General features: G+C 33.3%; 1 protein-coding gene and 1 long non-coding RNA gene across 2 annotated transcripts; one reads left to right on the forward strand and one right to left on the reverse strand.

The window, feature by feature from the left end:
- The first annotated feature begins 352 nt into the window (after positions 1 to 352).
- On the forward strand, positions 353 to 2,893 carry LOC114425147 (outer envelope pore protein 24, chloroplastic-like). Its single transcript, XM_028391936.1, has 3 exons — positions 353 to 602; positions 697 to 1,059; positions 2,482 to 2,893. Exons 1-3 carry the CDS (start codon positions 402 to 404, stop codon positions 2,560 to 2,562), a joined length of 645 nt encoding a protein of 214 aa, XP_028247737.1. The 5' UTR covers positions 353 to 401; the 3' UTR covers positions 2,563 to 2,893.
- A 20,397-nt stretch (positions 2,894 to 23,290) lies between these two features.
- On the reverse strand, positions 23,291 to 23,913 carry LOC114367102. The gene is made up of 2 exons (XR_003657114.1): positions 23,724 to 23,913; positions 23,291 to 23,560 (listed from the first exon to the last, which is right to left on the reverse strand). It is a non-coding gene; the product is annotated as an uncharacterized LOC114367102 (long non-coding RNA).
- Between the last annotated feature and the right edge of the window lie 92 nt (positions 23,914 to 24,005).

Here is a 24,005-nt window from a genome sequence, read left to right on the forward strand (position 1 = left end):
AATATTATTTATTTTATAACATAATTTATTTATTAAAATTAAATAATTAGAAAAACACAACATTTTTAAAAAAACAAATAAATTCCAGAAGAACCTTATTCCGGAAGAAGAAGGTTGTCTTCCGGAGGACCTTTCTTCTGGAATCACACCTTCTTCTTCCGGAAGAAGGGTCTTCCGGAGACAGCCTTGCATAAGGGCAAAATTGCCCATTCATTGTTTGCTGGGTGCCCCAGCAATATTGCGGGGTGCACGTAGCACCAAACCCAGTACCGAGGCCCAAATGACAGGAGAAAGAAAGAAAAAAATGGACATTGGCGTAGTAATTTATTATTCCGCTATTTGAAGACCTTTGGCAGCAACCTTGTTGTCTTGTCTCTTTGCAACTGCATCCGTTGTTTACAATGAAGGCTACTCTGAAGGGAAAGTACGATGTCGACAAAAACGGCGCTGCCTTTGCCAACATCGCCGTCAACGCCGGCGACGTCAAGTTCCGAGCCTCCGTAACGGAAGCCACTTTCATTAACGGTCCCAGCTTCACCGGCTTGGCGCTCGCCGTCGAGAAACCCGGTTCCTTCATCGTCGACTACAACGTTCCCAAAAAGGTTCGCTACTTTCCCAAATCCTAGTTACTTATAAGATTAAAAAAGATCAAATAAAAAATTATTTCTGAAGCCGTTTGAGGTTGTTTTTTTTTAGGACTTTCGGTTTCAGTTTATGAACACGGTTAGGGTTGGGGAGAGGCCGTTGAATTTGACCTACGCGCACAGCAGGGGCGACAACAGGACCGTCTTGGATGGAACCTTTGTGTATGATTCTGCGAACAAGGTTTCTGCCAATTACGCGCTCGACTCAGGGAACTGCAAGCTTAAGTACACCTATGTTCACAAGGGGTTGACCACGTTTGAGCCCGCCTATGACGTGGCCAAGAACACGTGGGACTTCGCCGTTTCGCGGAGGGTCTACGGCGGCGACGACACGTTGAGGGCCTCCTACCAGACATCCAGCAGGGTTCTGGGAGTTGAGTGGTCGCGGAATCCCAAACACACTGCTGGCTTCAAGGTGAATGAGTTTACTAATGAATGTCAATGTTTGGTTGCTAGTTGTGGCTGATTGACTTGTGTTTTCTTTTTTGAGGATTTTGATGTTTAAGTTTAACTTGTATGGTGGTAGGGTTTATACATTTGTGTGAGAATTTTGATGTTTAAGTTTAGCTTGTTTGGTAGAGTTTATAGAATTGCGGTGGAGATCCTATATTGACTAGTGATAGAGTCAGAATAGTGTATATAAGCAGGATGCGTTCATCTCATGATGTAACTTTGGGAGTTGAGTTAGGTCCAATTCCAAATTCTAATATGTTATCAGAGTCTACGTTAATGTTTGTTTGTAAGCCAATCAGGCCACCCATAATCAGACCGTTATTGGATCACCTACAAATGTCTAGTCAGGTGTGTTGGTGATCTCAAATTAACTAGTCGTGTGGATGAAATAATGTGTATAAGTGGGGACAAGTCCCTCCCTTCATGAACTAGTTTTTGAGATTGAGTTAGTCCTAAATCCAAAATCTAAGATTGTTATTATTTTTTTCTTCATGTTTTTGTGTTTTTCTTGAGTTGATTTTGGATGACACATTTTGCTTGTTAGTGTGTTGTGTACATTTAATCTCTTCCCACAAACACTTGAAATTTTGGACTTTGGTGGAACCAATCTTACTATATGCTTAGAGTTAGAAAATTGGTTGCTTTATATTTTGCTAGAGGGTTCATTCATAGTTGATTTTTAGTAGTAGAAACTTCGAGCATTCATTTGCCAAGGAAAGGGTTCTGAGTTGACTGATGAGTCAGCTTATGAATAAAGACTGTTAGAGTGAGGATGTAGTCATTCATCGTGGGAAGAAGTTTTGTTTGAAAATATGAAGCTAGTAGGTTTTGTGAAGTTGGTTATGTGGGAGGAGGTGCAAATTGCTTCCTGAAGATGGGACAACGGGGGTTTGGAAAATGATTTCACCTTTCTTGGGTGCTCAGAATCTAAGGAAAGGCTGTATTGGATTATTTATGTAAGGCTCATATGATCTATCTTCATTCTCATTTGATCTTATGACAAAGTTTCTAATGCTTCATTGGTAGTCTTGATTTTTCCCTTGCACCATTATTCCTTACAATCGTTAACCTTAATCAGTTACATATGTGGGGCATACAACGAGTTACTTGTCAGTGCTGTGGTCTTTCTCTCTGCATCTTCAAAATATATTTTACAGACTTGGATCAATGTTACAAGTTAGAACTTGTTCATTTTGACTTGTAGATGCCTTGTCTGTTTTTCTATTAGTAACTTAATCCATGGAGGTTTCACTTTTGAGGATTCTGCTATAATTTTTTTCTGCATGAAATTTGGTTGACTCCCGCTCCCCATTATATTAAGTTGTTCCTGATTATCATCTTTTTGTTTCTCAGAAATTGTCTAACTTTAAGCTTTATCTTCCAGATTGTAGCATCTGTTAACTTGGCCGAGGAATTTAAAGCTCCCAAACTTGTTGCTGAGACCACATGGAATTTTGAGATGTAGATTGGTTCCAATATATTGTTCAATTTCTTGATAGGTTTACTGTCAAGTTTTGAAGGCTTTTTGGTCACCATTGGGCATATTTTTGCCTTTGAATATATTATATGCTTGGAAGTGTTTTGATCATGTTATGAGCAACTCTGGCATTAATTGTCCACCAACAACTTCCCGTTTGATTTTAAACTATTTCATATTCACATTACAAAAACCTGTAATTGCTTGCCTATAAAATGTGCTCAATTATTCTCATAAGAGTTATTCTATATAGCTTTTCTGTTCGATCTTTTTCCATGCACTCGAGAATGGTTTGAATTTTGAAGGATATCTTGTTCTATTTGGAGCTGTATTGTTTCATTGTAAGTTTGAAGTGTACAACTTATTTGGATCACTTTATTTTTTCATTTTCAACTTGTATGTTAGCATTTGAAAAAGACTCTCTAGGAACAAAATAAATAAATTTAATAGCATGTTGAGTGATAGTTATGCAGCCAAAACTGCAGAGTGAGTTGTATCACTAATAACATATTTGGCTGTTTTATTGCCTATAACAGATTTAAATGTGCTGTAATTATATATAAGGGTAGCTGGTATATCAAATTTACTCCATGGATAGCAATAGAAATTGATTGTCATAGTAGGTAAATTAATTACAATCTTAGGTAGTGTTCGGTTGTGTGAAAGGTAGTTAAGAAATGAGTGAAAATTTTCAAAATTTGGTATCGGGCATATACTTTTATAGTTTATTTTAATTCAAAACTTTCATCTCAATTATATTTCTTTCTATTTCATTCTACTCAACTGAATGTACCTTAGGTAGACTTTTTTGATTTAGGTCTCTTGTAAGGACTTTGACACTCAATTGAAGTTTGCTTCTAGAGGTGAGAGAATTTTGGTGTTGGTGCTATCATCTATATATAAGGGAGCTTCTAATCTGTCCTTGTTTAAATCACTGCGTGGTTGACTATTTGATAAGAAGATAAGAACATTCTCCAAGAGCTGTGGAGAGAACCTTTATGTTTAGTTGAGAGTATTGTCTTTATCATCTTCATGAAGGGGGATTGGAACATTAGCTCTTTACGGATCTTAGCCTAAGCCAAGATCCGGAGCAACAACACTATTGCATTAGTAGCCAAATCTATACAACTTTGATTTATCAAGCTGAAAAAGGCGAAAAATACACCAAAACAACAAATATTAGCCACTGTGTATAAGAGAGAAGTTCTAAGTGAAGAATACGGAGTTTCAATGGAATGAAGGATTTTTATATTACTGCCTCCTCTATTTATATATTTGGGTAACTCAATAAATTAAATATTTGAAAAATTACAAAAAATCTATATGTACCTCTAAATGGCAACAGAATAATTTCGAGAATTTTATTGTATATGAACCATCATGGTAGGTTTCACACACTCCTCCCAAGACTTTTTCAAATTCAGCTTCAGCTTCCATGTATGAGCTTAAAATGCAACAATTATCACGAGCCATAATACGGTGCTTAACACAAAACCATGCAAATATGCATGGTGAGACACATGTACATCTGGGCTAGTTACTTTTATCACCAATGTCAAGTGTCAATTACAAATCCATGTCGGAGAAAAAAAAAGAAAAGAAAAGAAAAGAAAGAAAAAGTAAAAGACGTCATATAATGAAAGGAAAAAAGGAAAAGAAAAGAGAGATAAGGGAAAAAATAATGGAAGAGAAAAAGATGGAAAAAGAAAAAGGGTACGTGAATATAATTTAGCTAGATTTATTCCGCTTTTGTAGTTCTTTCTCTCTACTCTTGTCTTGTCTCTTGGCTTTTGCATCCATTTCCGTTCCATTGTTTACCATGAAGGCTACTTTGAAAGGCGGCTATGATGTAAACTCATTTGTACAAGGGTTGAAGATGGATCTTCAAAGGTTTTTTTTTTTATGAAATTTATTGAATGAGAGAGAAAGTGACGAGTTTATGGAGGATTGAATGTAAGGTATTTGGTTCAAAGTTTGAATGTGTTTGGATGGAAAATGAAGATGATAACAATGGTGTTCAAGTGGGATTAAAGAATGAAGGTTTAGAAAGATGAAGAAGGAGAATGAAGAACGGGGTTGGAAGAATCACTCATCCGAAATTGGTGTCACACACAAGGTGGTATTCCTTGATAAACCAATTTCTTGAATCACTCAAGTAACTAAGGAGATTCACTCTCACACTTTAGAAGGTGATTAAAAACTCAAATTCAAGGTCTATCTTTTTATTAGAAAATGTGCAGCCTATAAATAGGAATGACATCAAGTTGGTTACACAAGTGAAATGATCATCAATAACAACAATTGATGGTGTCATTAAACCTAATTAAAACTAGAATTGATAACAACAATTGATGGTGTCATTATACCTAATTAAAACAAGAATTAAGACACATAAACATATGGAAAATTGTGCAACTCCTTGATCAGCCAAGAGGCAGCCACAATCCTAGACTTTTGCAGATAAACCAAAAAGAGTATAATGTGAGTACTACATCAAATCGGCTTCTCCATCTACATCAAAAAGGATAAATGGCAATGCGTAGAAGATTGAATTAAGACACATAAACATTAAATGTAGTACTCACATTATACTCACCGGGCAATTCAATCTTCTACGCATTGCCATTTATCCTTTCAAAGTACTTGAAATGGACCATCCCCTCTTGGTTGAAGCTTGGATTTCCTTTGCTCCAGAAACCTATCCTTTCTCATGTGAACCCAAACACAATCTCCGGGTTGGAAAACAACTTTTTTGCACCCTTTGTTTGCTTGTTTAGCATAACTCTCATTCCTCTTTTCAATTTGGGCCTTGACTCTTTCATGGAGCTTTTTCACATAGTCCGCTTTGGCTTGTCCTTCCTTATGCTTAAAAACTGAAATATTAGGCATTGACAACAAATCAAGAGGAGTTAGTGGATTGAAACCACAAACAACCTCAAAAGGAGAACAACTAGTGATGCTATGCACAGTCCGATTATAAGCAAATTCAATGTGAGGTAAGCAAACTTCCCAATTTTTAAGATTCTTTTTCAAAATAGTCTTTAGCAAGGTACCCAAAGTCCTATTCACGACCTCCGTTTGTCCATCAGTTTGAGGGTGACAAGTAGTAGAAAATAGTAGCTTAGTACCCAACTTCCCCCATAAGGTGCTCCAAAAATGGCTTAGGAACTTGGAATCCCTCACTAACAATGCTTCTTGGTAATCCATGGAGTTTCACCACTTCTTTGAAGAACAAATCTGCTACACGATTAGCATCATCAAATTTCCTACAAGGAATAAAATGAGTCATTTTAGAAAACCTATCAACAACAACAAATATGGAATCCTTACCATTACTTGTTCTAGGAAGCCCTAAAAAGAAAGTCCATGATAAATCAATCCATGGAGAATCCGGAATTGGTAAAGGGGTATACAAACCATGAGGCATTACCTTTGACTTGGCCTTTTTGCAAATAATACAATGCTCACAAAATTTCTGCACATCTTTCTTCATGTTAGGCCAATAAAAATGCTCTTTCAATGTATCTAAGGTCTTTTGGACCCCAAAATGCCCCATCAACCCTCCTTCATGGGCTTCACACACAAGCAAGTTTCTAGTAGAACAAGTGGGCACACATAATTTATTTTCTTTGAAAAGATAGCCCTCATATTTATAAAAACCATTTTTAGAAAACTTTTCACAATTTTTGAAGATTTCACCAAAGGTGTCATCTCCTTTATACATTTCTTTCAAGCAATCAAATCCAATCATTTTTGTTTCAAGCATAGAAAGCAAAAAGTGTCTCCTTGATAAGGCATTCGTAACAATATTTCCTTTTCCCTTTTTATGTTTAATAACATAAGGAAATTGCTCAAGAAATTCCACCCATTTGGCATGCCTTTTGTTTAGCTTACCTTGTCCTTTTAAGTATTTTAGGGACTCATGGTCACTATGGATCACAAACTCCTTGGGATAAATATAGTGTTGCCATGTTTTCAACGCTCTCACTAAGGCATACAACTCCTTATCATAAGTAGAATAGTTAAGGGTAGGACCACTTAATTTTTCACTAAAATAAGCAATTGGATGACCTTCTTGTAATAATACAACCCCAATCCCAACATTTGAAGCATCACATTCAATTTCAAAAGATTTTGAAAATTTTGGCAAAGCAAGTATGGGGGCATTGGTTAACTTTTGCTTAAGAGCATTGAAAGCTTCTTCTTGTTTCTCCCCCCATTTGAAAACAACATTTTTCTTAATTACCTCATTCAAATGTGCTTCCAAGGTACTAAAATCCTTCACAAATCGTCTATAAAAACTTGCTAGGCCATGAAAACTTCTCACTTCAGTCACACTTTTAGGTGTAAGCCACTCTTGGATAGCCTTGACCTTTTCTTCATCAACTTGAACCCCTTTGGAACTCACTACAAAACCAAGAAACACAACATGGTCTTTGCAAAAAATACATTTTTCAAGGTTAGCATACAATTGTTCCTTCCTAAGCACACACAACACCGATTTTAAGTGTGCAACATGAAAATCAAGGGTTATGCTATAAACAAGGATATCATCAAAGTACACCACCACAAATTTACCAATGAATTCTCTCAAAACATGGTTCATTAATCTCATGAAAGTGCTTGGTGCATTAGTCAAACCAAAAGGCATAACCAACCATTCATATAATCCATATTTAGTTTTGAAAGTGGTTTTCCATTCATCTCCTTCTTTAATCCTTATTTGATTGTAACAACTTGTCAAATCAATTTTGGAAAAGAAACAAGCACCATGCAATTCATCAAGCAAATCATTAAGTCTAGGTATTGGATACCTATATTTAATGGTAATATTGTTTAAAGCTCTACAATCGGAGCACATCCTCCAAGAACCATCTTTTTTTGGAACCAAAATTATCGGGACAACACATGGACTCATGATATCTCTTACCCATCCCTTACCAATGAGTTCCTCCACTTGTCTTTGGATCTCCTTGGTCTCTTGAGGGTTACTTCTATAAGCTGGCCTATTAGGCAAAGAAGCTCCCGGCACGAGATCAATTTGATGCTCAATTCCCCTTAATCGTGGCAACCTACTTGGAACACTTGATGGAAACACCTCCTCAAATTCTTGCAAAAGAGTTTTCACACTAGAAGGCAATTCAAAGTTATCAAAAGTATTAGTGGTCAAAACATAATTTTTTGCAAATCAACAAGTACAGGGGCTGTTTTGAATGAAATAACCCTTTGACCTCTCCTTTTGTAGCTAGAAAATTCTCCCTCACTTTAAGTGTTTCATTCATCTTTTTCCTCTCTTGTGTTTCCCTCTTTTTGTCCTCACTTTTTGAACTCTCAAGTGTTTGGCAGAACAATCTAGAACTATAAGTGTGTATGTATAAGATAGAAGAATCTAGAACTATCATGATACTAATCTATCATGAAAACTCTAGAAAGACCTAAAGTAATGTAGAAACATTCACCACCATTGAGAGGTTGGTGACTTGAGCCTATAAATAAGCAATTGGTATGTTGTAATTGATCATCCAAGAAATCAATGACATAGCCTTCTTTCTAAAACAATTCTCTAAAGCTATCAACTATCAACTATCATCTAACCAACTACCAACAGTGGTATCAGAGCTACGTTCGGTCATACATTGGGCGTAGTTATATTACCTACCTACCATTCCAAAATCCTCCAAACTACTTCAAAAATTTCCTTTGTACTATTAACCCACTCCAATAATATTTTTTCTAAGCTATGGATAACACTACTCAATTGTCAACTATTTCTGTCCCTATCTTCAATGGTGAAAATTATGATTTCCGGTGTGTTAAAATGGAAACATATTTTTCATCTCAAGATTTATGGGACATAGTTGAAGAAGGCTTCACCGTTCCTGCGGATATTTCAGCTCTTAATGCATCTCAAGAAAAAGAGTTGAAGAAAAATAAACAGAAAAATTCAAAGGCGTTGTTCACCTTGCAACAAGCGGTGACTGATTCAATTTTCCCAAGAATTATGGGAGCTAAGACTGCCAAAGAAGCGTGGAACACATTGCAGGAGGAGTTTCAAGGAAGTGCTAAGGTACGAGCAGTTAAACTTCAATCTCTAAGAAAAGATTTTGAACTATTGAAGATGAAGGAGTCTGAGACAGTTAAAGATTACTATTCTAAAGTTAAAGAAATAGTTAATCAAATGAGAGCTTTTGGGGAAGATATTCTTGACAAGAAAATTGTTGAGAAAATTCTAATTACTATGCCCTAAAAGTTTGACCCAATCGTGACAACAATTGAGGAAACCAAAGATCTGTCTACTCTATCAGAGACAGAACTTGTGGGCTCTCTTGAAGCATAGGAGAAAAGACTGTATAGGCATAAAGAAGATACACTTGAAAATGCCTTCCAGTCAAAGTTTAAATTTCAGCCCCAAAACAAAGAAAATGGAGGAAAGAAAAATTATGGAGAAACTTCCAGAAGAAGAGAAGGTTCTAGGAATTTCCTTAAGAACAAAATAGATAAAAATCCTCCATGCAATATATGCAAAAGGCAAGTCCACACAGAGAAAAATTGTTGGTTCCGTAATATGCCACAATGCAACCATTGCAAGAAGTTCGGGCACGTAGAGAAAAATTGTCGCAACAAAAATAGGCATCAAGCCAATATCACAGAGGAGCATGATCAAGAACAATGTATGTTCTATGCCACTCAAGACTCAATAAAAGAAAAAGGAGGAAGATGGTACTTGGATAGTGGATGTAGCAATCACATGGCCAAGGATGAGACTATTTTCAAAAGCATTGACGAGTCTGTCAAAGTCAAAGTTCGACTGGGAAATGGAAGTGTGGTTGAATCAAAAGGCAAAGGCACTGTCATGGTGGAGACAGATAAAGGTACGCGACTCATCCATGATGTCTTACTAGTTCCCAGCCTAAAAGAAAATCATCTAAGCATTGGCCAAATGATGGAGAGAGGCTGCACACTTCACTTTGAAGGAGGTGTATGCAAAATCTTAGACAACAAAAGTAAAAGGTCTGAGATAGCCCAAGTAAAGATGAATAAGAGCAATAGAAGCTTCCATCTAAATTTAAAATATGCAACAAACATTGCCAGGAAGGTACAAGTTGATGATTCATGGCTATGGTATCAAAGATTTGGCCACTTCAACACACATGCCTTGAAGTTGTTACATGAGAAGAACATGATGAGAGATCTTCCAAGCATAAAGGAGAACAATGAAGTGTGTGAAGGATGTCTCCTTGGTAAGCAACACCGATTTCCTTTCTCAACAAGCGGAGCATGGAGAGCGAAAGATCTATTGGAGCTGATACATACGAACGTCTGTGGACCAATGAGGACGCCATCACATGAGAACAACAGGTACTTCATACTCTTCATTGATGACTTATCTAGAATGACATGGGTATATTTTCTAAAATAAAAATCAGAAGTCTTTGGAGTATTCAAAAAGTTCAAGGCCCTTGCTGAAAATCAAAGTGGAAAATGGATAAAAGTACTAAGAAGTGATTGCGGCAAAGAGTACACCTCTTGCGAGTTTGAAAGATTTTGTGAGGATGAAGGCATTGAGCGACAACTTACAGTCGCATATTCTCCTCAACAAAATGGAGTGTCCGAGAGAAAGAATCGCACAGTTATGGAAATGGCTAGATCGATGCTCAAGGAGAAGGGACTACCTAACACATTCAGGGCTGAAGCAGTCTACATTGCTGTTTACATACTCAACAGATGTCCAACTAAGTCTGTAAAAGACAAGACTCCAATTGAAGGTTGGAATGGGAAGAAACCATCAGCAAAGCACCTTAGGATCTTTGGATCTATATGCTACATTCATATTCCAGACGTGAAGAGGCATAAGCTTGAAGACAAGACTATACGAGGTATCTTCCTTGGGTATAGCAATATCTCTAAGGGCTACCGTGTCTACAACTTGCAAACTAAGAAACTCGTCATTAGTCGAGATGTTGAAGTTGATGAGTACGCTTCTTGGAATTGGGATGAAGAAAAAGTGGAGAAGAACGTTCTTATACCCGCTCAACTACCTCAAGAAGAAGCTGAGGAAGAAAACCCAGGTGAACCACCTTCGCCTCCACCACAACAACAAGATCAAGAACTATCATCACCAGAGTCTACTCCAAGACGAGTAAGATCTTTGGTGGACATATATGAAACCTGCAACTTGGCCATACTCAAACCTGGAAGCTTTGAAGAAGTGTCAAAGCAGGAAGTATGGGTTAAGGCAATGGAAGAAGAGATATAGATGATCGAGAAAAACAACACATGGGAGTTAGTAAATTGTCCCCATGGAAAAGATATCATTGGGGTTAAGTGGGTCTATAAGACAAAGCTCAACCCTGATGGAACCATACAGAAACACAAGGCGAGGCTAGTAGCTAAGGGTTACTCACAGCAACCTGGAATTGACTACAATGAGACATTTGAACCAGTAGCTCGTCTTAATACCATAAGAGCTCTAATAGCTCTTGCATCACAAAAAGGATGGAGTATCCATAAACTAGATGTCAAATCCGCCTTCCTTAACGACGTACTTAAAGAAGAGATCTATATGGAGAAGCCACAAGGATTCGTGTCTGAAGGCAAAGAAAGCAAAGTGTTAAGACTAAGAAAAGCATTCTACGGTTTGAAGCAAGCACCTCGAGCATGGTATAGCAGAATCGATCAGTATTTCATGGATCGAGGATTCAGGAGGAGCAAGAGTGAGCCTACACTTTACATCAAGTCTCAAGGTCAGTACACTCTCTTACTCTCTCTATATGTAGATGATCTTATCTACACGGGAAACAATACTAAGATGATGATGGAGTTTAAAGAAGACATGATGAAGACCTTTGAGCTGACCGACCTTGGTTTGATGAGTTACTTCCTCGGCATAGAGGTAAGTCAGAGAAATGAAGGGATATTCATCTCGCAAAAGAAATACACAGAAGGCTTACTTAAGAAATTCAAAATGTATGGTTGCAAACCTGTTGCTACTCCACTCATAACAAATGAGAAACTACAAAAGAATGATGGAGCACCAGAAGCTGATGCATCCAAATGCCGAAGTCTAATTGGAAGCTTCCTATATTTGATAGCTACATGGCCTGACATAATGTATGCTACAAGTCTTCTATCAAGATTCATGCAAAGCCCAAGTCAAATACACTTTGGAGCAGGAAAAAGAATTTTGAGGTATCTACAAGGAACAAAAGAGTTCGGTATATGGTATACTACCAAAACCAACTCAGAATTACTTAGCTACACCAACAGTGATTGGGCAGGTTCGACAGATGACATGAAGAGTACCTTTGGCTATGCTTTCTCACTAGGATCGGGAATGTTCTCTTGGGCGTCGAAGAAGCAAGCTACAGTAGCAAAATCAACAACAGAAGCAGAGTACGTGGCAGCTGCTGAAGCAACGAGTCAAGCTATATGGCTTCGTAGGATACTTGAAGACATGGGAGAAAAACAAGATGAGCCTACTAAAATCAACTGCGACAACAAATCAGAAATTGCAATGATGAAGAATCCAGTGCATCACAACAGAACAAAACACATAGCAATCAAGTATCACTTTATCAGAAAAGCTGAAGCAACTAAAGAGATCAAACTCGACTACTGCAGAACAGAAGATCAAATTGCAGACATATTCACGAAGCCGTTGCCAAGACCAAGATTTGAAGAATTACGAGCTATGCTCGGAGTCACAGAAATTTGCATCAAGGAGGAGTGTTGAAATTGCTACAAATTTCTAGAATATTCTTAAATATAATATGTATGAAAATAGTAGAATATCCTAGAACTATAGTGTGTATGAATATGGTAGAACAATCTAGAACTATAATGTGTATGAATATGGTAGAACAATCTAGAACTATAAGTGTATGTATAAGATAGAAGAATCTAGAACTATCATGATACTAATCTATCATGAAAACTCTAGAAAGATCTAAAGTAATGTAGAAACATTCACCACCATTAAGAGGTTGGTGACTTGAGCCTATAAATAGACAATTGGTATGTTGTAATTGATCATCCAAGAAATCAATGACATAGCCTTCTTTCTAAAACAATTCTCTAAAACTATCAACTATCATCTAACCAAATACCAACACAAAGTACAAGGGATTTGTGGGAGCTGGAGTAGGAATAGATCTAGTGAGAAAGGCCATTTGTCCTTTGATATGAGAGCCATCCTAACTGAGCGTGACTAGGAGTGGTAGTTGTTACCACTCAGTGCAGGAGTAACAATGACTGAGGTAGGACTCTTATTCGGATGTACATAATAAGGACTCGATGGATTTTGAGTAGGGTCTTGGTTATTGACTCAATTGTCAACCATGTTAGGCGCTACACAGTATTAGTAGAGCTCCATGAAATGAAATAAAAATCAAGAAAGGAAGGGACAAAAGCTAAGACAATTGTTGAGTGAAGGGCCACTTTTTCATTAATTAATCATTGGTTATGCAGAGGAATATATAGCCTGAAATATTACACAGAATGGATATGATCGAATCTAGAGGACAAAAATGACAAAAAAAACACATATGGGTGTCAGCTGCGGTCAAAATACAGCTCACAAATAATACAATACACTACTATTCTAGAGCTGGAACTTCTATTCTTGTTTTGGGCGAATTGAATATTTGTGGGCTGCTCTGATGAAGTGGGCTGTTGTTTTGCAGAGAATAAGATTAAAGTTACTATTTGCCCAAGTATAGGGCGGGTATGATTTATTTATTTTAATTGAGTATAGGAATGAATAGTATAATACCCTATCCATTGTCATCTTAAATTAGATGCTTATATGACACCACTTCAAGGATATGCCTAAATGGGGAAAAGGTGTAGGCATCAATGTGCATGTACTATAGTTATATTTAGGTTAAAATATAACTTTCCTTTCATTTCTTCAATCAATATTTTTTATCTTTCATTTTAAAATAGAGACATTTAATCTCTTAATTTTTAAAAATAAATTATTTTGATTCAATATTCAATTTTATATATATTTTACTTATTTATTTATTTATTGTAATGAATTTTAATCCTAATTTATTCATTTATCATACCATCAAAAAATGATTTAATAATTAAATTATAAGAAAAATAAAGAAAATATGATGTCAGGTATGTGGCTCATGCCAAGAGAATTGTATGTCCTTACAGTCAGCGCTTAGAGTGTGTTTGGATGGAGGAATTTAAAATTCTGAGAAATTTTAAATTCTAAGAATTTCAAATACTTCAATTGAAATTCTTTTATTTTCAAAATTTTGTGTTTGGATAAAAAAAGTTAAAATTATGAGGGTGAAAAAAAATGAATGAAAAAAAAGAAAAAATATGATTGGTGTGCTAGTTATACATGTTCCTCTACACTCAGACCCGATCGATGTTCCACAATCTCATACGGTGTTTCTTGAAGAAGACTGTAAGAAGAAAATTTCAATTTCTCACATTTTAGAAGGAAATTGAAATTCCAGATTTTTAGTTGTTTAAAATTCTGTTTTAAAATTCCAAAATTTTAAATTCTTCACAAAAAAAATTCAAACAATGAATTCTAGATTACAGAAATTCAAATTCTCTGATAAATTACTTTCCTTAGTTAAAATTCTCTATCGAAATGTGGAGGGGTAATTTCTTTCCAAAGAAGAAATATGGTGAAAAAACTTACGTGATGATGGATGATTTACAAATTCATCCCGTAACATCAGACTTGTTGGACATAGGTGGAAGCTTCAACATCCAAGACATCAAAAGAAAGTTAAAATAGATATGAATCGTTGAATATGCTGATATCTTCTCTGAAAGATAAGGAAATGGTACTGGCAGCAAATCTAAAGAAGCTTTTGACTGTATGTGCTTTGATACTATCTTAGTACTATACTTACTAGATTTAGGCTGAACACTTTCCAGATATTAAGCTTAAATATAAGCTTTAATTCCTATAATTTTGGTTTTTTTTCTGTGGTAATTTTAGTTTTTTATAAAAAAAATTTGTAATTTTGATCAATTTTTCAATTTTGCATGTTTTATTTATTTTATTTTAATCCAATTAAATCACATACCTAATATATTCACATAAGATAGAATTAAAAAAAATAATTAATAAAATATAAAAAAAACATTAGACTAAATTAAAAATTCTCTAATGTGTATATTTTTACAACCGATAATGTGTCCTATAATTCACTGGTGTATGAAAGTTGGGCTTTATAAAAAAAATGGATTTTTTTTTGTAACAGCTTTATAAAAAGCGGATGAGGCTTAAATAAATTTTATGAAAAGTTTATTTCACCAACTATTTTTGTAATTGTGAGAATATATTTCTTAACAATATGACATAGAAATGTTATTCACAAATATTTTAAACGAATGCGTGACATGTCTTATAATAATTATTTTATTATCTCATAATAAATGTGAGAATAAATTTTCCAATCCCATAATCAGAAAATAAATAAATAGTCCGTGTTTATAAAGATGATCAGTTGTAAAAATATACACTTTTTTCGATATTAAAAATATACACATTAAAATTGTAAAAATATTTACAATGTATAGTTTTTTTATGCTTACATGATTAAGAAAAAAGTGGAAAAAGTAAGGCCCGTGTATAAGAAAGCAGGATAATATTTTTCTTTTTATATTAAAAAGTACAAATCATTATAAAGATATTTATGTTAAAGAAATTATAAATTCTTACCTTAAAAAAATGTAGGATTATAAATTTTCCATGGAGCATAAGTGTGTAGAACCTCAATTAGTCAATATCCAAAGGATTATCTGATGTAGATATAGGGCAAATTGACTCCAGGGGGTTAGTTTTACAAGCTAATTCCCAAAATAGGTCTCTTTCAAAACAAATTAAGGGAGGGTGGGGGGGGGGGGGGGTCTATTACTACAAAGGGTTCCACCATGCATGCTGGCGACACACGTGACTCGCCATGCATGCTGGCGAAACAGGCCTGGGACTTGAGTGATGTGGTGCTGGTTTCGCCACTCCACTGGCAAAACGCAAGTGACGCGAACACGTGGTGTTTTCGCCACTGCCACTAGCGAAAGAGGTGGCAGAGATGTTTTCGCCATTTTGACTGGCAATATAGGTGAGGTAGGCGTTCAGAGCAAACGTAGGTGTCAGAGGTGGCAGGCGTTCAACGGGTTTTGCAATCAGGACTGGCGAAACAGGCCATGCTGGTTTCGCCATTACCACTAGCGAAACATGCAGGTTTCCCTCCCCCTATTTAAGCCTTCGTTGGTACCAGCGCATTTTTTGACTTGAAAATTTTTTTTGTCTTCTTTATTTTTCAAGTTTTTCTACCTTCAAAGCCTTCAAGTTTTTCAACTTTCTCAAATCCTCTCGCATCACAAATTTTGTGCAGGTTTCCCTCCCCCTATTTAAGCCTTCGTTGGTACCAACGCATTTTTTACTTGAAAATTTTTTCTGCCTTCTTTATTTTTCAAATTTTTCTACCTTCGAAGCCTTCAAGTTTTTCAACTTTCTCAAATCCTCTCGCATCACAAATTTTGTTTTAAGTAATAATTATTTTTTAGAATGAAGTTTTATTCTCAAGTTTAACTGAAGTAGGTTTTTTTTTATAATTAGATTATTTTATTTCGAAGTTATTGTTGTTATAATTAATTATTTATAATATTGTTTTTGTAGGTATATTTTGGTATATGATGAATTCGGTTATAACAATCTTATATTTTAATGGAAGGGTATATGAAGAGAATGATGGTGTAATATTTGAAGGCAGTAAAAAAGCGGTTTAGATTAAACGTGAAATAAGTTTCAATGCTTTTAAAAAAAAATTGGAGATAAGGTAAAGTTAAAAAATAATGAAATTATTTGTTCTATAAGTTGTAGATTTTTAGTTTCAGGAAAATATGTTGCGTTGCAAATTTGTGATGACAAAGATGTTGAAACTATGATCGAAAGTTTTCAACAACAAGAACAAATGTCAGCTATAGGATTGTACATAGAAAAGGATGTTGTTGGTGGTTCTATGTTTCATTCTGCAAATTTTGTTACATGTGGAAATAATTGATCTAATAATGAGTCGGAACTGCCAAGAAATGTAAGCGCTCTAGATGATGATGATGATTATCTTGTGTCTAACTCATATGTTGAAGACTCTTTAGATGAAGATGATAGTGTTGATGGTATATCTGATACAGATGATGAAGTCATCCACATGATTCAATCAGTTACAATTGTTCACCCAAGAGAAGATATATTTTATTAAATAAAAAAAATGGGTGAATACATTTATCATTTTACTGCTTCTGGAAGAAGTTTTTGGAACTTCTGGAAGAAGTTTTTACTGAATAACCTTCCTCAACATTTTACTGCTTCTGTAACATATGAACACAAAAAAAAAACCAAAAAAAAAACCATAAAATGCTTACCTCTGAGGGAATAAGAAGAGCAACTACGATAGAAACCACCAATATTTAACCTTCACTGAACAACTACTTCCAACAAACTTGCAAAAACCACCAAAGCTTACAAAAACCACCCAGCACACAGGACGAAAGTGAAAGTGAAACACAAAGGAAGCGTAAAACCGGAAACAGGCGCAGTAAATTTAAAGAGAAAAACAAGACATGGGCAAAATTGTCATTAAAATTTAAAGAAAACCAAAGCTTGCATTAAATTTTTTTTTTAATTCGGATTATTATTATAAAATTTAATGCATATTTAATTCACGTTGTTATAAAATAAATAATATTTATTTAATATATATTAAATTTTGTAATACAAATAAAATGTTGTCATAATAAATATTTTTTATTTTTAAAAAAATATACGGATTACATAAGTAAATATTTATTATTCAAATTTACATGTGCAATAAATATTTGTATGATTTAAATTAAATTCAATTGTCACAATATTTATTATTCAAATTTACATGCGCATTAAATATGCATTAGAAATGTTAGTGATAATTATGTATAGTAATAATTTATGTATACTAATATTATTTATTTTATAACATAATTGATTCATTAGTTTAGTTGGTTAGAGCATTGTCATGGTAACCCTAGAAGAAATGTATTGAATCGATTCAATTACAACTTCGAATATGAAATTCAAAGGTATCAAATAGGAAATGATACTCTGAATCATCGAACTATAATGAAATACACGATCAACCAACATTTATCCAATTTGAAAAAGAGTCAGAAGAAATGGTTCGATCCTCTTATTTTTATTTCTCGAACGGAGAGATCCATGAATCGGGATCCTAATGCATATAGATACAAATGGTTCAATGGGAGCAAGAATTTCTAGGAACATTTGGACTATTTCATTTCTAAGCAGAATAGCCGTTTTCAAGTAGTGTTCGATCCAAAATTTCATGTGTTGACCGAAGGAAACACCTCGTTGCAGGTGCTTAAGGTATATATGTGCACAATAAATTATATCTCAATCAAGAACAAAATTACTATGTTCCTACATCAAGACAGAGTAAGTATATAATTATATTGATGTGAGAACTAAACTATTAAGTTATAATTGTGTACTTCTCGCATCAATATAATCGAAAGCAATTGCCAGTTTCTTTAAGAGCACATAAATCATTTAAAAATGAAGTCATAATAGTTGTTTGTTTCTAGCTAATTAGCACTAAATGCTAGATTAATATGATTTGGATTTTTTTTATCTGCAGAAAATAGAGCAATTCGTGTTTCCTAAGGATGCACAATTGTGAAATTTGACTGGGCGATGGGGCAATAATTTTGGTATGCTTGTTTTTAATGTATTAACAAGTATTTGAAAAAATCAAAATGCATAATAGTCATTAATTTTGATTCATGTTTGGCAGAGTAAGTTGTAAGTAGTTCACGTTGTCTATGCCATAAACTGTCATTGAGTTGCTTCTGTTCGAGAATAAATTGCTAATCATAATTGTATTTTTTGATAGGTGCATTGTGATAAAATTACTTTTAATTCACTTTAAGCTTATGTACATATTGGTTTGGCTTTGAAGTCTGAACAACACGCATCAGATCAAGGAAATGAACACGAAGAACTCTTAATGAATCTAAGAACGTCATCAAAATCACGCCTCTAACCATGACAAGAAACACATCCTCTTAAACTTGTACTATTTCTCTCAATGGAATGAAACAAATATAGGTATATTGAACTGAAATGAACAAATATGCAGCCTATTTGTCTAAATGGAATTTATTTATAGAGATGAATTGAGTTGGAGATCTTAATATTTGTTCATACATCCAATATTTTTCACTGCCCCCCTTGAACAACACAAGAAGCAAGGCCTAAAGACCAAAATTACAAATAATCCAAAAATGAAATAGAAAAGTCTAGACTTTTATTCCAAACTATAGTTGTCAATGTCATATCTTGGATTGCAAGGCCCAACACACTAATTGATAAGAAATCACAGTTGAACTTGCATCTAGAACATAAATAACTTTGTTCCATGGAGGAAAAATGAAAGTTGGAATCTTGGTCTTTAAAGTTATTGGCAAGAACTAAGCATTGGCATCTTCACTATCAACTTAAGCTCCAGCTCACAAGAGATCCGAACTAGGTTGGCATTGCAAATGCTATTGGTCTAGCTTCATTTTTCACATTATTCATAGTCAATGCAATTTTTTGCACACCGAGCATTAGTTCCTGAGCACACAGGAATGCAACTTCGATGAATAAAGAAAAAAATGAATCCATAATGTTAATGACATTGGTTAAAAAAATAAAAAAATAGAAATTATCTATAGAAATAAAAGCATTTATTATATTTAAAAATAAAAATAATTAAGTATTATTTTTTAGAAATTAATTGTAAGCACTAAATATTTGTTAACTAATATTTTTAGAACACTTGTAATAAGAATCTTTAATTAAAACTCTTGAAATGATTTAAAAAAAACCTTTTTAAAATAACATAATTTTGTATTAAAATAATTAAAAATAACATTAAAGTTATTGTTCAATTTTATGTGGTGGTGGCAGCTAATTAGCTATTTTTGCAATGAAGGGAAGACTTTTCTACTATAATTATTTTAGCTACATATGACTGCAAAAAAGTATATTAATTAGTCAACGGGATTTTAATATTCTCCAAGGGACTTGTTGGCACTCATAGGTGGGATGCTTATCTCAACAAAATTTTCTACATACGCATCCATCAAAATTTAAATATCTTACCACATGCTTATGAGATTCATGTCCAGTACCATTGGATTAATCATTTGTTGCCAACAATAATTATGGTGAGGAAAGAAATGGTAGGTACTCTAACAATGGTTGTTGATTTGTAAAGTGTTAGATGATTTGAAAAAATTGGTGATACATTTTGTATCTTATTAAAAAAAAATTGATTCTTTTTCATCAATCATATACTGTCTAACTAAATCTAATTCTCCTTATATATGTTGCTCAAAAAAATACAATTTGTGTGGGTTCTTTCCCTAATTAATGAAGAGATATGAGTAGATATCCAACAAATCAATTTGTGTGAATACCAATCATGTCTTCAATAGAGGAAGCAAATTAATCATGTAATTGTGATTATTAAATAAGTTAATTTAAAATAACAAATGAGTTAGAACTCTTACCTTATTTAATTAATCAAGGAAATCACCATCATTGAAGATGTTTATTGTTCATAATCAGAACAAATAATAGGGTAAAGCATAAACGAGAGGGAGAAGAAATATAAGACATGGTCAGTGATTTTCATATGAGTAGATCTATAACAAAGGTCCGTGAACGAGGATTTGTTGCCTGGCTAATGGATCTAGCATAAATAAAAGAGTACAAAAATTTTAGAAACAAGAAAATAAGCCAACAAGACAAAAAAAATAATTATAAAGTGTGGACAAGGTCAATCTTGGACCTCTTGGTCTAACAGTCTATTTGGTGAGAACTAGAAGAGATGATGAACTTTCTAGTGTAAATTTTGTGTGATAGGAATAATCATAGGAGTGAGAGTGATGGTAAGACGTAGATGGAGGGTGCATCGACATAATTTCACATTATAAAGTTGTAAAAGCCTTTACAAGAATCCATTGAGACTAGCACAAAGAAACATGAACGGTTGATTTAATGTTATCAACAACTCATAATTTGTTTGGTAATCTCTATTTTTCTGAACCAACTAATGGGATATCATGATATGGTATCCACTTTTTATTTGATATGTGTTCTTTCAATTTTAAATTGGATTGAAATATAAATAACAACAACAACAACAACAAAACTAGCCCAATGAGAATTCAATGAGATTATCATAAGAAACGTGAACTTTTTGATTTGATGATAACAATGACTCAAAATTATTTTATTGGAAATCCGTGTCTTTCCAAACTAACCAATGGGATATCATGATACGATATCCACTTTTTATTTGATGTGTGTTCTTTGAATTTTAAATTGGATTGAGATGTGAATAATAGCAACAACAAAACTAGCCTGATGAGGATCCAACAAAACTATCATAAAAAACGTGAACGGTTCAATTTGATGTTATCAAAGATTCACAATTATTTGTTTAATAATCTGAATCATTTCAAACCAGCCAATAAGATGTTATTGTATGATATTCACTTTTTATTCAATGTGTACTCTTTTAATTTTAAATTGGACAGAGATGTAAATAATAACAATAAAACTAGTGCGTCCACTTTTTTTTTACTTAGAGTAAATAACATTATACTACCTTTAGATTTATTCAAATGACGCCAAATCCCAAACTCCAGACTTATTTAAATATTACAGGCGACTTCATTTGTATAATCTTAATAACATAATTTATAAAAGTAATTTATACCCTTGTCTTGAGTTTTTTCTGCACAACCTCTAGAAAAAAATGCTTTTACGCGAAAGTTAGTTAAACATCATATTTACTTGTGTCAATCTCATTTATCTAAATTATGTTTTATTGGAACTTAATATTAATAATAGATAAGGGTCGGTGCAAACAAAATCTCAATTAAATAAAGGGTATTTAAGAGATAATATCATTAAGTAAGATTAAATTAATTAAAATTTACTTATTTTTTAGGACCAATAAATATTGTAATAATAGTTGACACCTATTAGTATATGTACATAGTATCATTATGAGCATGCGAATCTTTTTTTTTTTTAAAAAATTTTAAAATTAATGCTATTTATTTATTACAATGAACATTTTTTTTATTGAAGCATATTCACAATCAACATTAATAAAGAGCAAACATAATGATTTCATATTTTAAAAAGGTGAAAATCAAATAATTCTTTTATAATTAAGGACCAATACCAAAATTCACTAATTTTTTAAGGATAAAAAGTAGTGATTTTAAATTTTGGAAGGATAAAAATCTAAGAGATTTTTTTTATATATAAAAATTAAATTTAAACTCAATCATTTTTTAAGGACTAAGGTTATCTTCAATAAAATTAGCTGAAAAGCTAACTAAAAGCTAATTTATTAAATTATAAATATTTGATAAAATTAACTATTGAAATAGTTGAAAAGTATAAAATAATAAAAATAATAATAAAATAATGATTTATTTAAAAATAATAACTAGAAAATTGAATAAATATATTAAAAATAAAAATGAAAGAAAATATAAAAAATTAGAAACTATGATTTTAAAACATTTCAAAAAATGTTGGAAGTTATTAAAAAAATCTATTTATGGAATAATCAAACAAACCTTTCGGTTAATAGAAAAAGTAAAAAATTAGCTGAAATATCTCATCAATATTTAAGCATATTATTTGTTATTAAAATTAAATTATAGTAGCTCTTAATTATGATTTTCATTCGTCTATATATTTTGTACTTTTTATTTTTTTTAAAATATCATTGTGTTTTCATTTGGTCTCCAATTACGTAGGTATTTAAGATTTCTTTTACAAGTAAAAATTTATTGATAAATGAAGTATAAGCCACGGGTATTACCCGCATACAATAGTACAAGCTAAGGTCACATAAGAGGAATAAATTATTTTCCCACTGATAAAAAAAGATAAGAGGAATAAATAAACAGGTTACATGATAAATAAATAACCAATTGAAAAAGTAAAAAGGAACATCGAGCATTGTAAAAATCATAGCACAATGTGTCAAAATCTATGAATATTTAACTAACAAAATAAGTGAAAACTAACATAGGACAATATGGAAACTTTCTTATCAGAATGAAATTAAATCCTTTTAAAATAGAGATCGAATAAAAAAAATCATGTTATTTTTCTTTACTTCAATTTTTAAAAAACATAAGTGAGCAAATTTTAATTTATCTATACTGAAACATGCACTTTGATATTCATTTATAGAGATACTACTGCAAAAGTACTATTTAACGACGGTTAAATAGGGCTTTCAACAACGGTTATAGACCGTCATTGTAGCCCGTGTCGTTAAAAGTGAAATATTTTTAACGACGATTCTAAAAACACTAATTTTGGTGAAAACAATTTGAAATCTTACAACACTTATCTATATAAAATAACATTTTATATTTTACAATTATTTTATTTTCTATCGTTTTCCATTACATAAATCATTTTCTTCCTACAGTTTTTTATATATTACTATTTTCCCAAGCTGATATGAGTACTACGTGCATAGCATTCACAAATTCCATCACAGCAAGTGCAACAAGCTAGGTTTGAATGCAAAGATAGTTGAAATTAGAGAACCAGTGTTAGTGACAATGTTGAACCTCGTTTCCAACACGGTTGTTTTCGAATCACCGTTGACATTGGAGAACCACCATGACCAAAAACTTGTCATACAGCCACTCACACTAAACTTTATGTACCGCATACAAAAAGTTTAGAGTTCCCTTAAAAATGTTCCATGAGAATAATAGTAAAAATCATGTTGAACAACGTACTGTTCCCACTCAACTCCAAACTGAGCTTTTACAACGGTCGGAGATGTTAATCTTTTGTTAAAAAGCACTAGGTCATCTTTCCTCTCCAGCACATTGATGTTGCACCACCACCTTTCTACAACCACATACACCATATTTTGTAGATAAAGATTAATTTTCACAAACTGGGAAAATTCTGTAAAATACGCACTCAGCGATAATGGTTCGGTAATTTCAAAATCCTAAATAAAGAAGAGTTGGATATATATTCTAGATACTCTTTTCATGATTTTACGTACCTAATATTTTCAGTCCGTCAACAAGCTAGGTTCCTGTGGTAGTTTCTGTGGCGGCTGACCTACTTCAACCTGTCTACTTGTATTTATACACACACAACAATCAATTAAAACACTATATTTATGAAACAAAGCTACTTTTTTTTACTTGGGAGATTGAAAAGTCAGGGTTGGTTGCAGTTTTTGAATATATTTTTAGCCATATGTTTACAAAATATTATCGGTGCTTTATTGGGAGGATTAAAATAAATAAACCTGCTAATTTAAAGGATTAAAAACATTAAG

Source organism: Glycine soja, chromosome 9 (genome assembly GCF_004193775.1).
Source record: "Glycine soja cultivar W05 chromosome 9, ASM419377v2, whole genome shotgun sequence".
NCBI classification, from domain to species: Eukaryota; Viridiplantae; Streptophyta; class Magnoliopsida; order Fabales; family Fabaceae; genus Glycine; species Glycine soja.

Bases quoted from the DNA above. Each gene is read 5' to 3' on its own strand.
- LOC114425147 (XM_028391936.1), top strand. From the start codon at position 402: ATGAAGGCTACTCTGAAGGGAAAGTACGATGTCGACAAAAACGGCGCT. The intron at 603-696 runs GTTCGCTACTTT...GTTTTTTTTTAG, and splicing joins ACTACAACGTTCCCAAAAAG to GACTTTCGGTTTCAGTTTAT. The intron at 1,060-2,481 runs GTGAATGAGTTT...TTTATCTTCCAG, and splicing joins AACACACTGCTGGCTTCAAG to ATTGTAGCATCTGTTAACTT.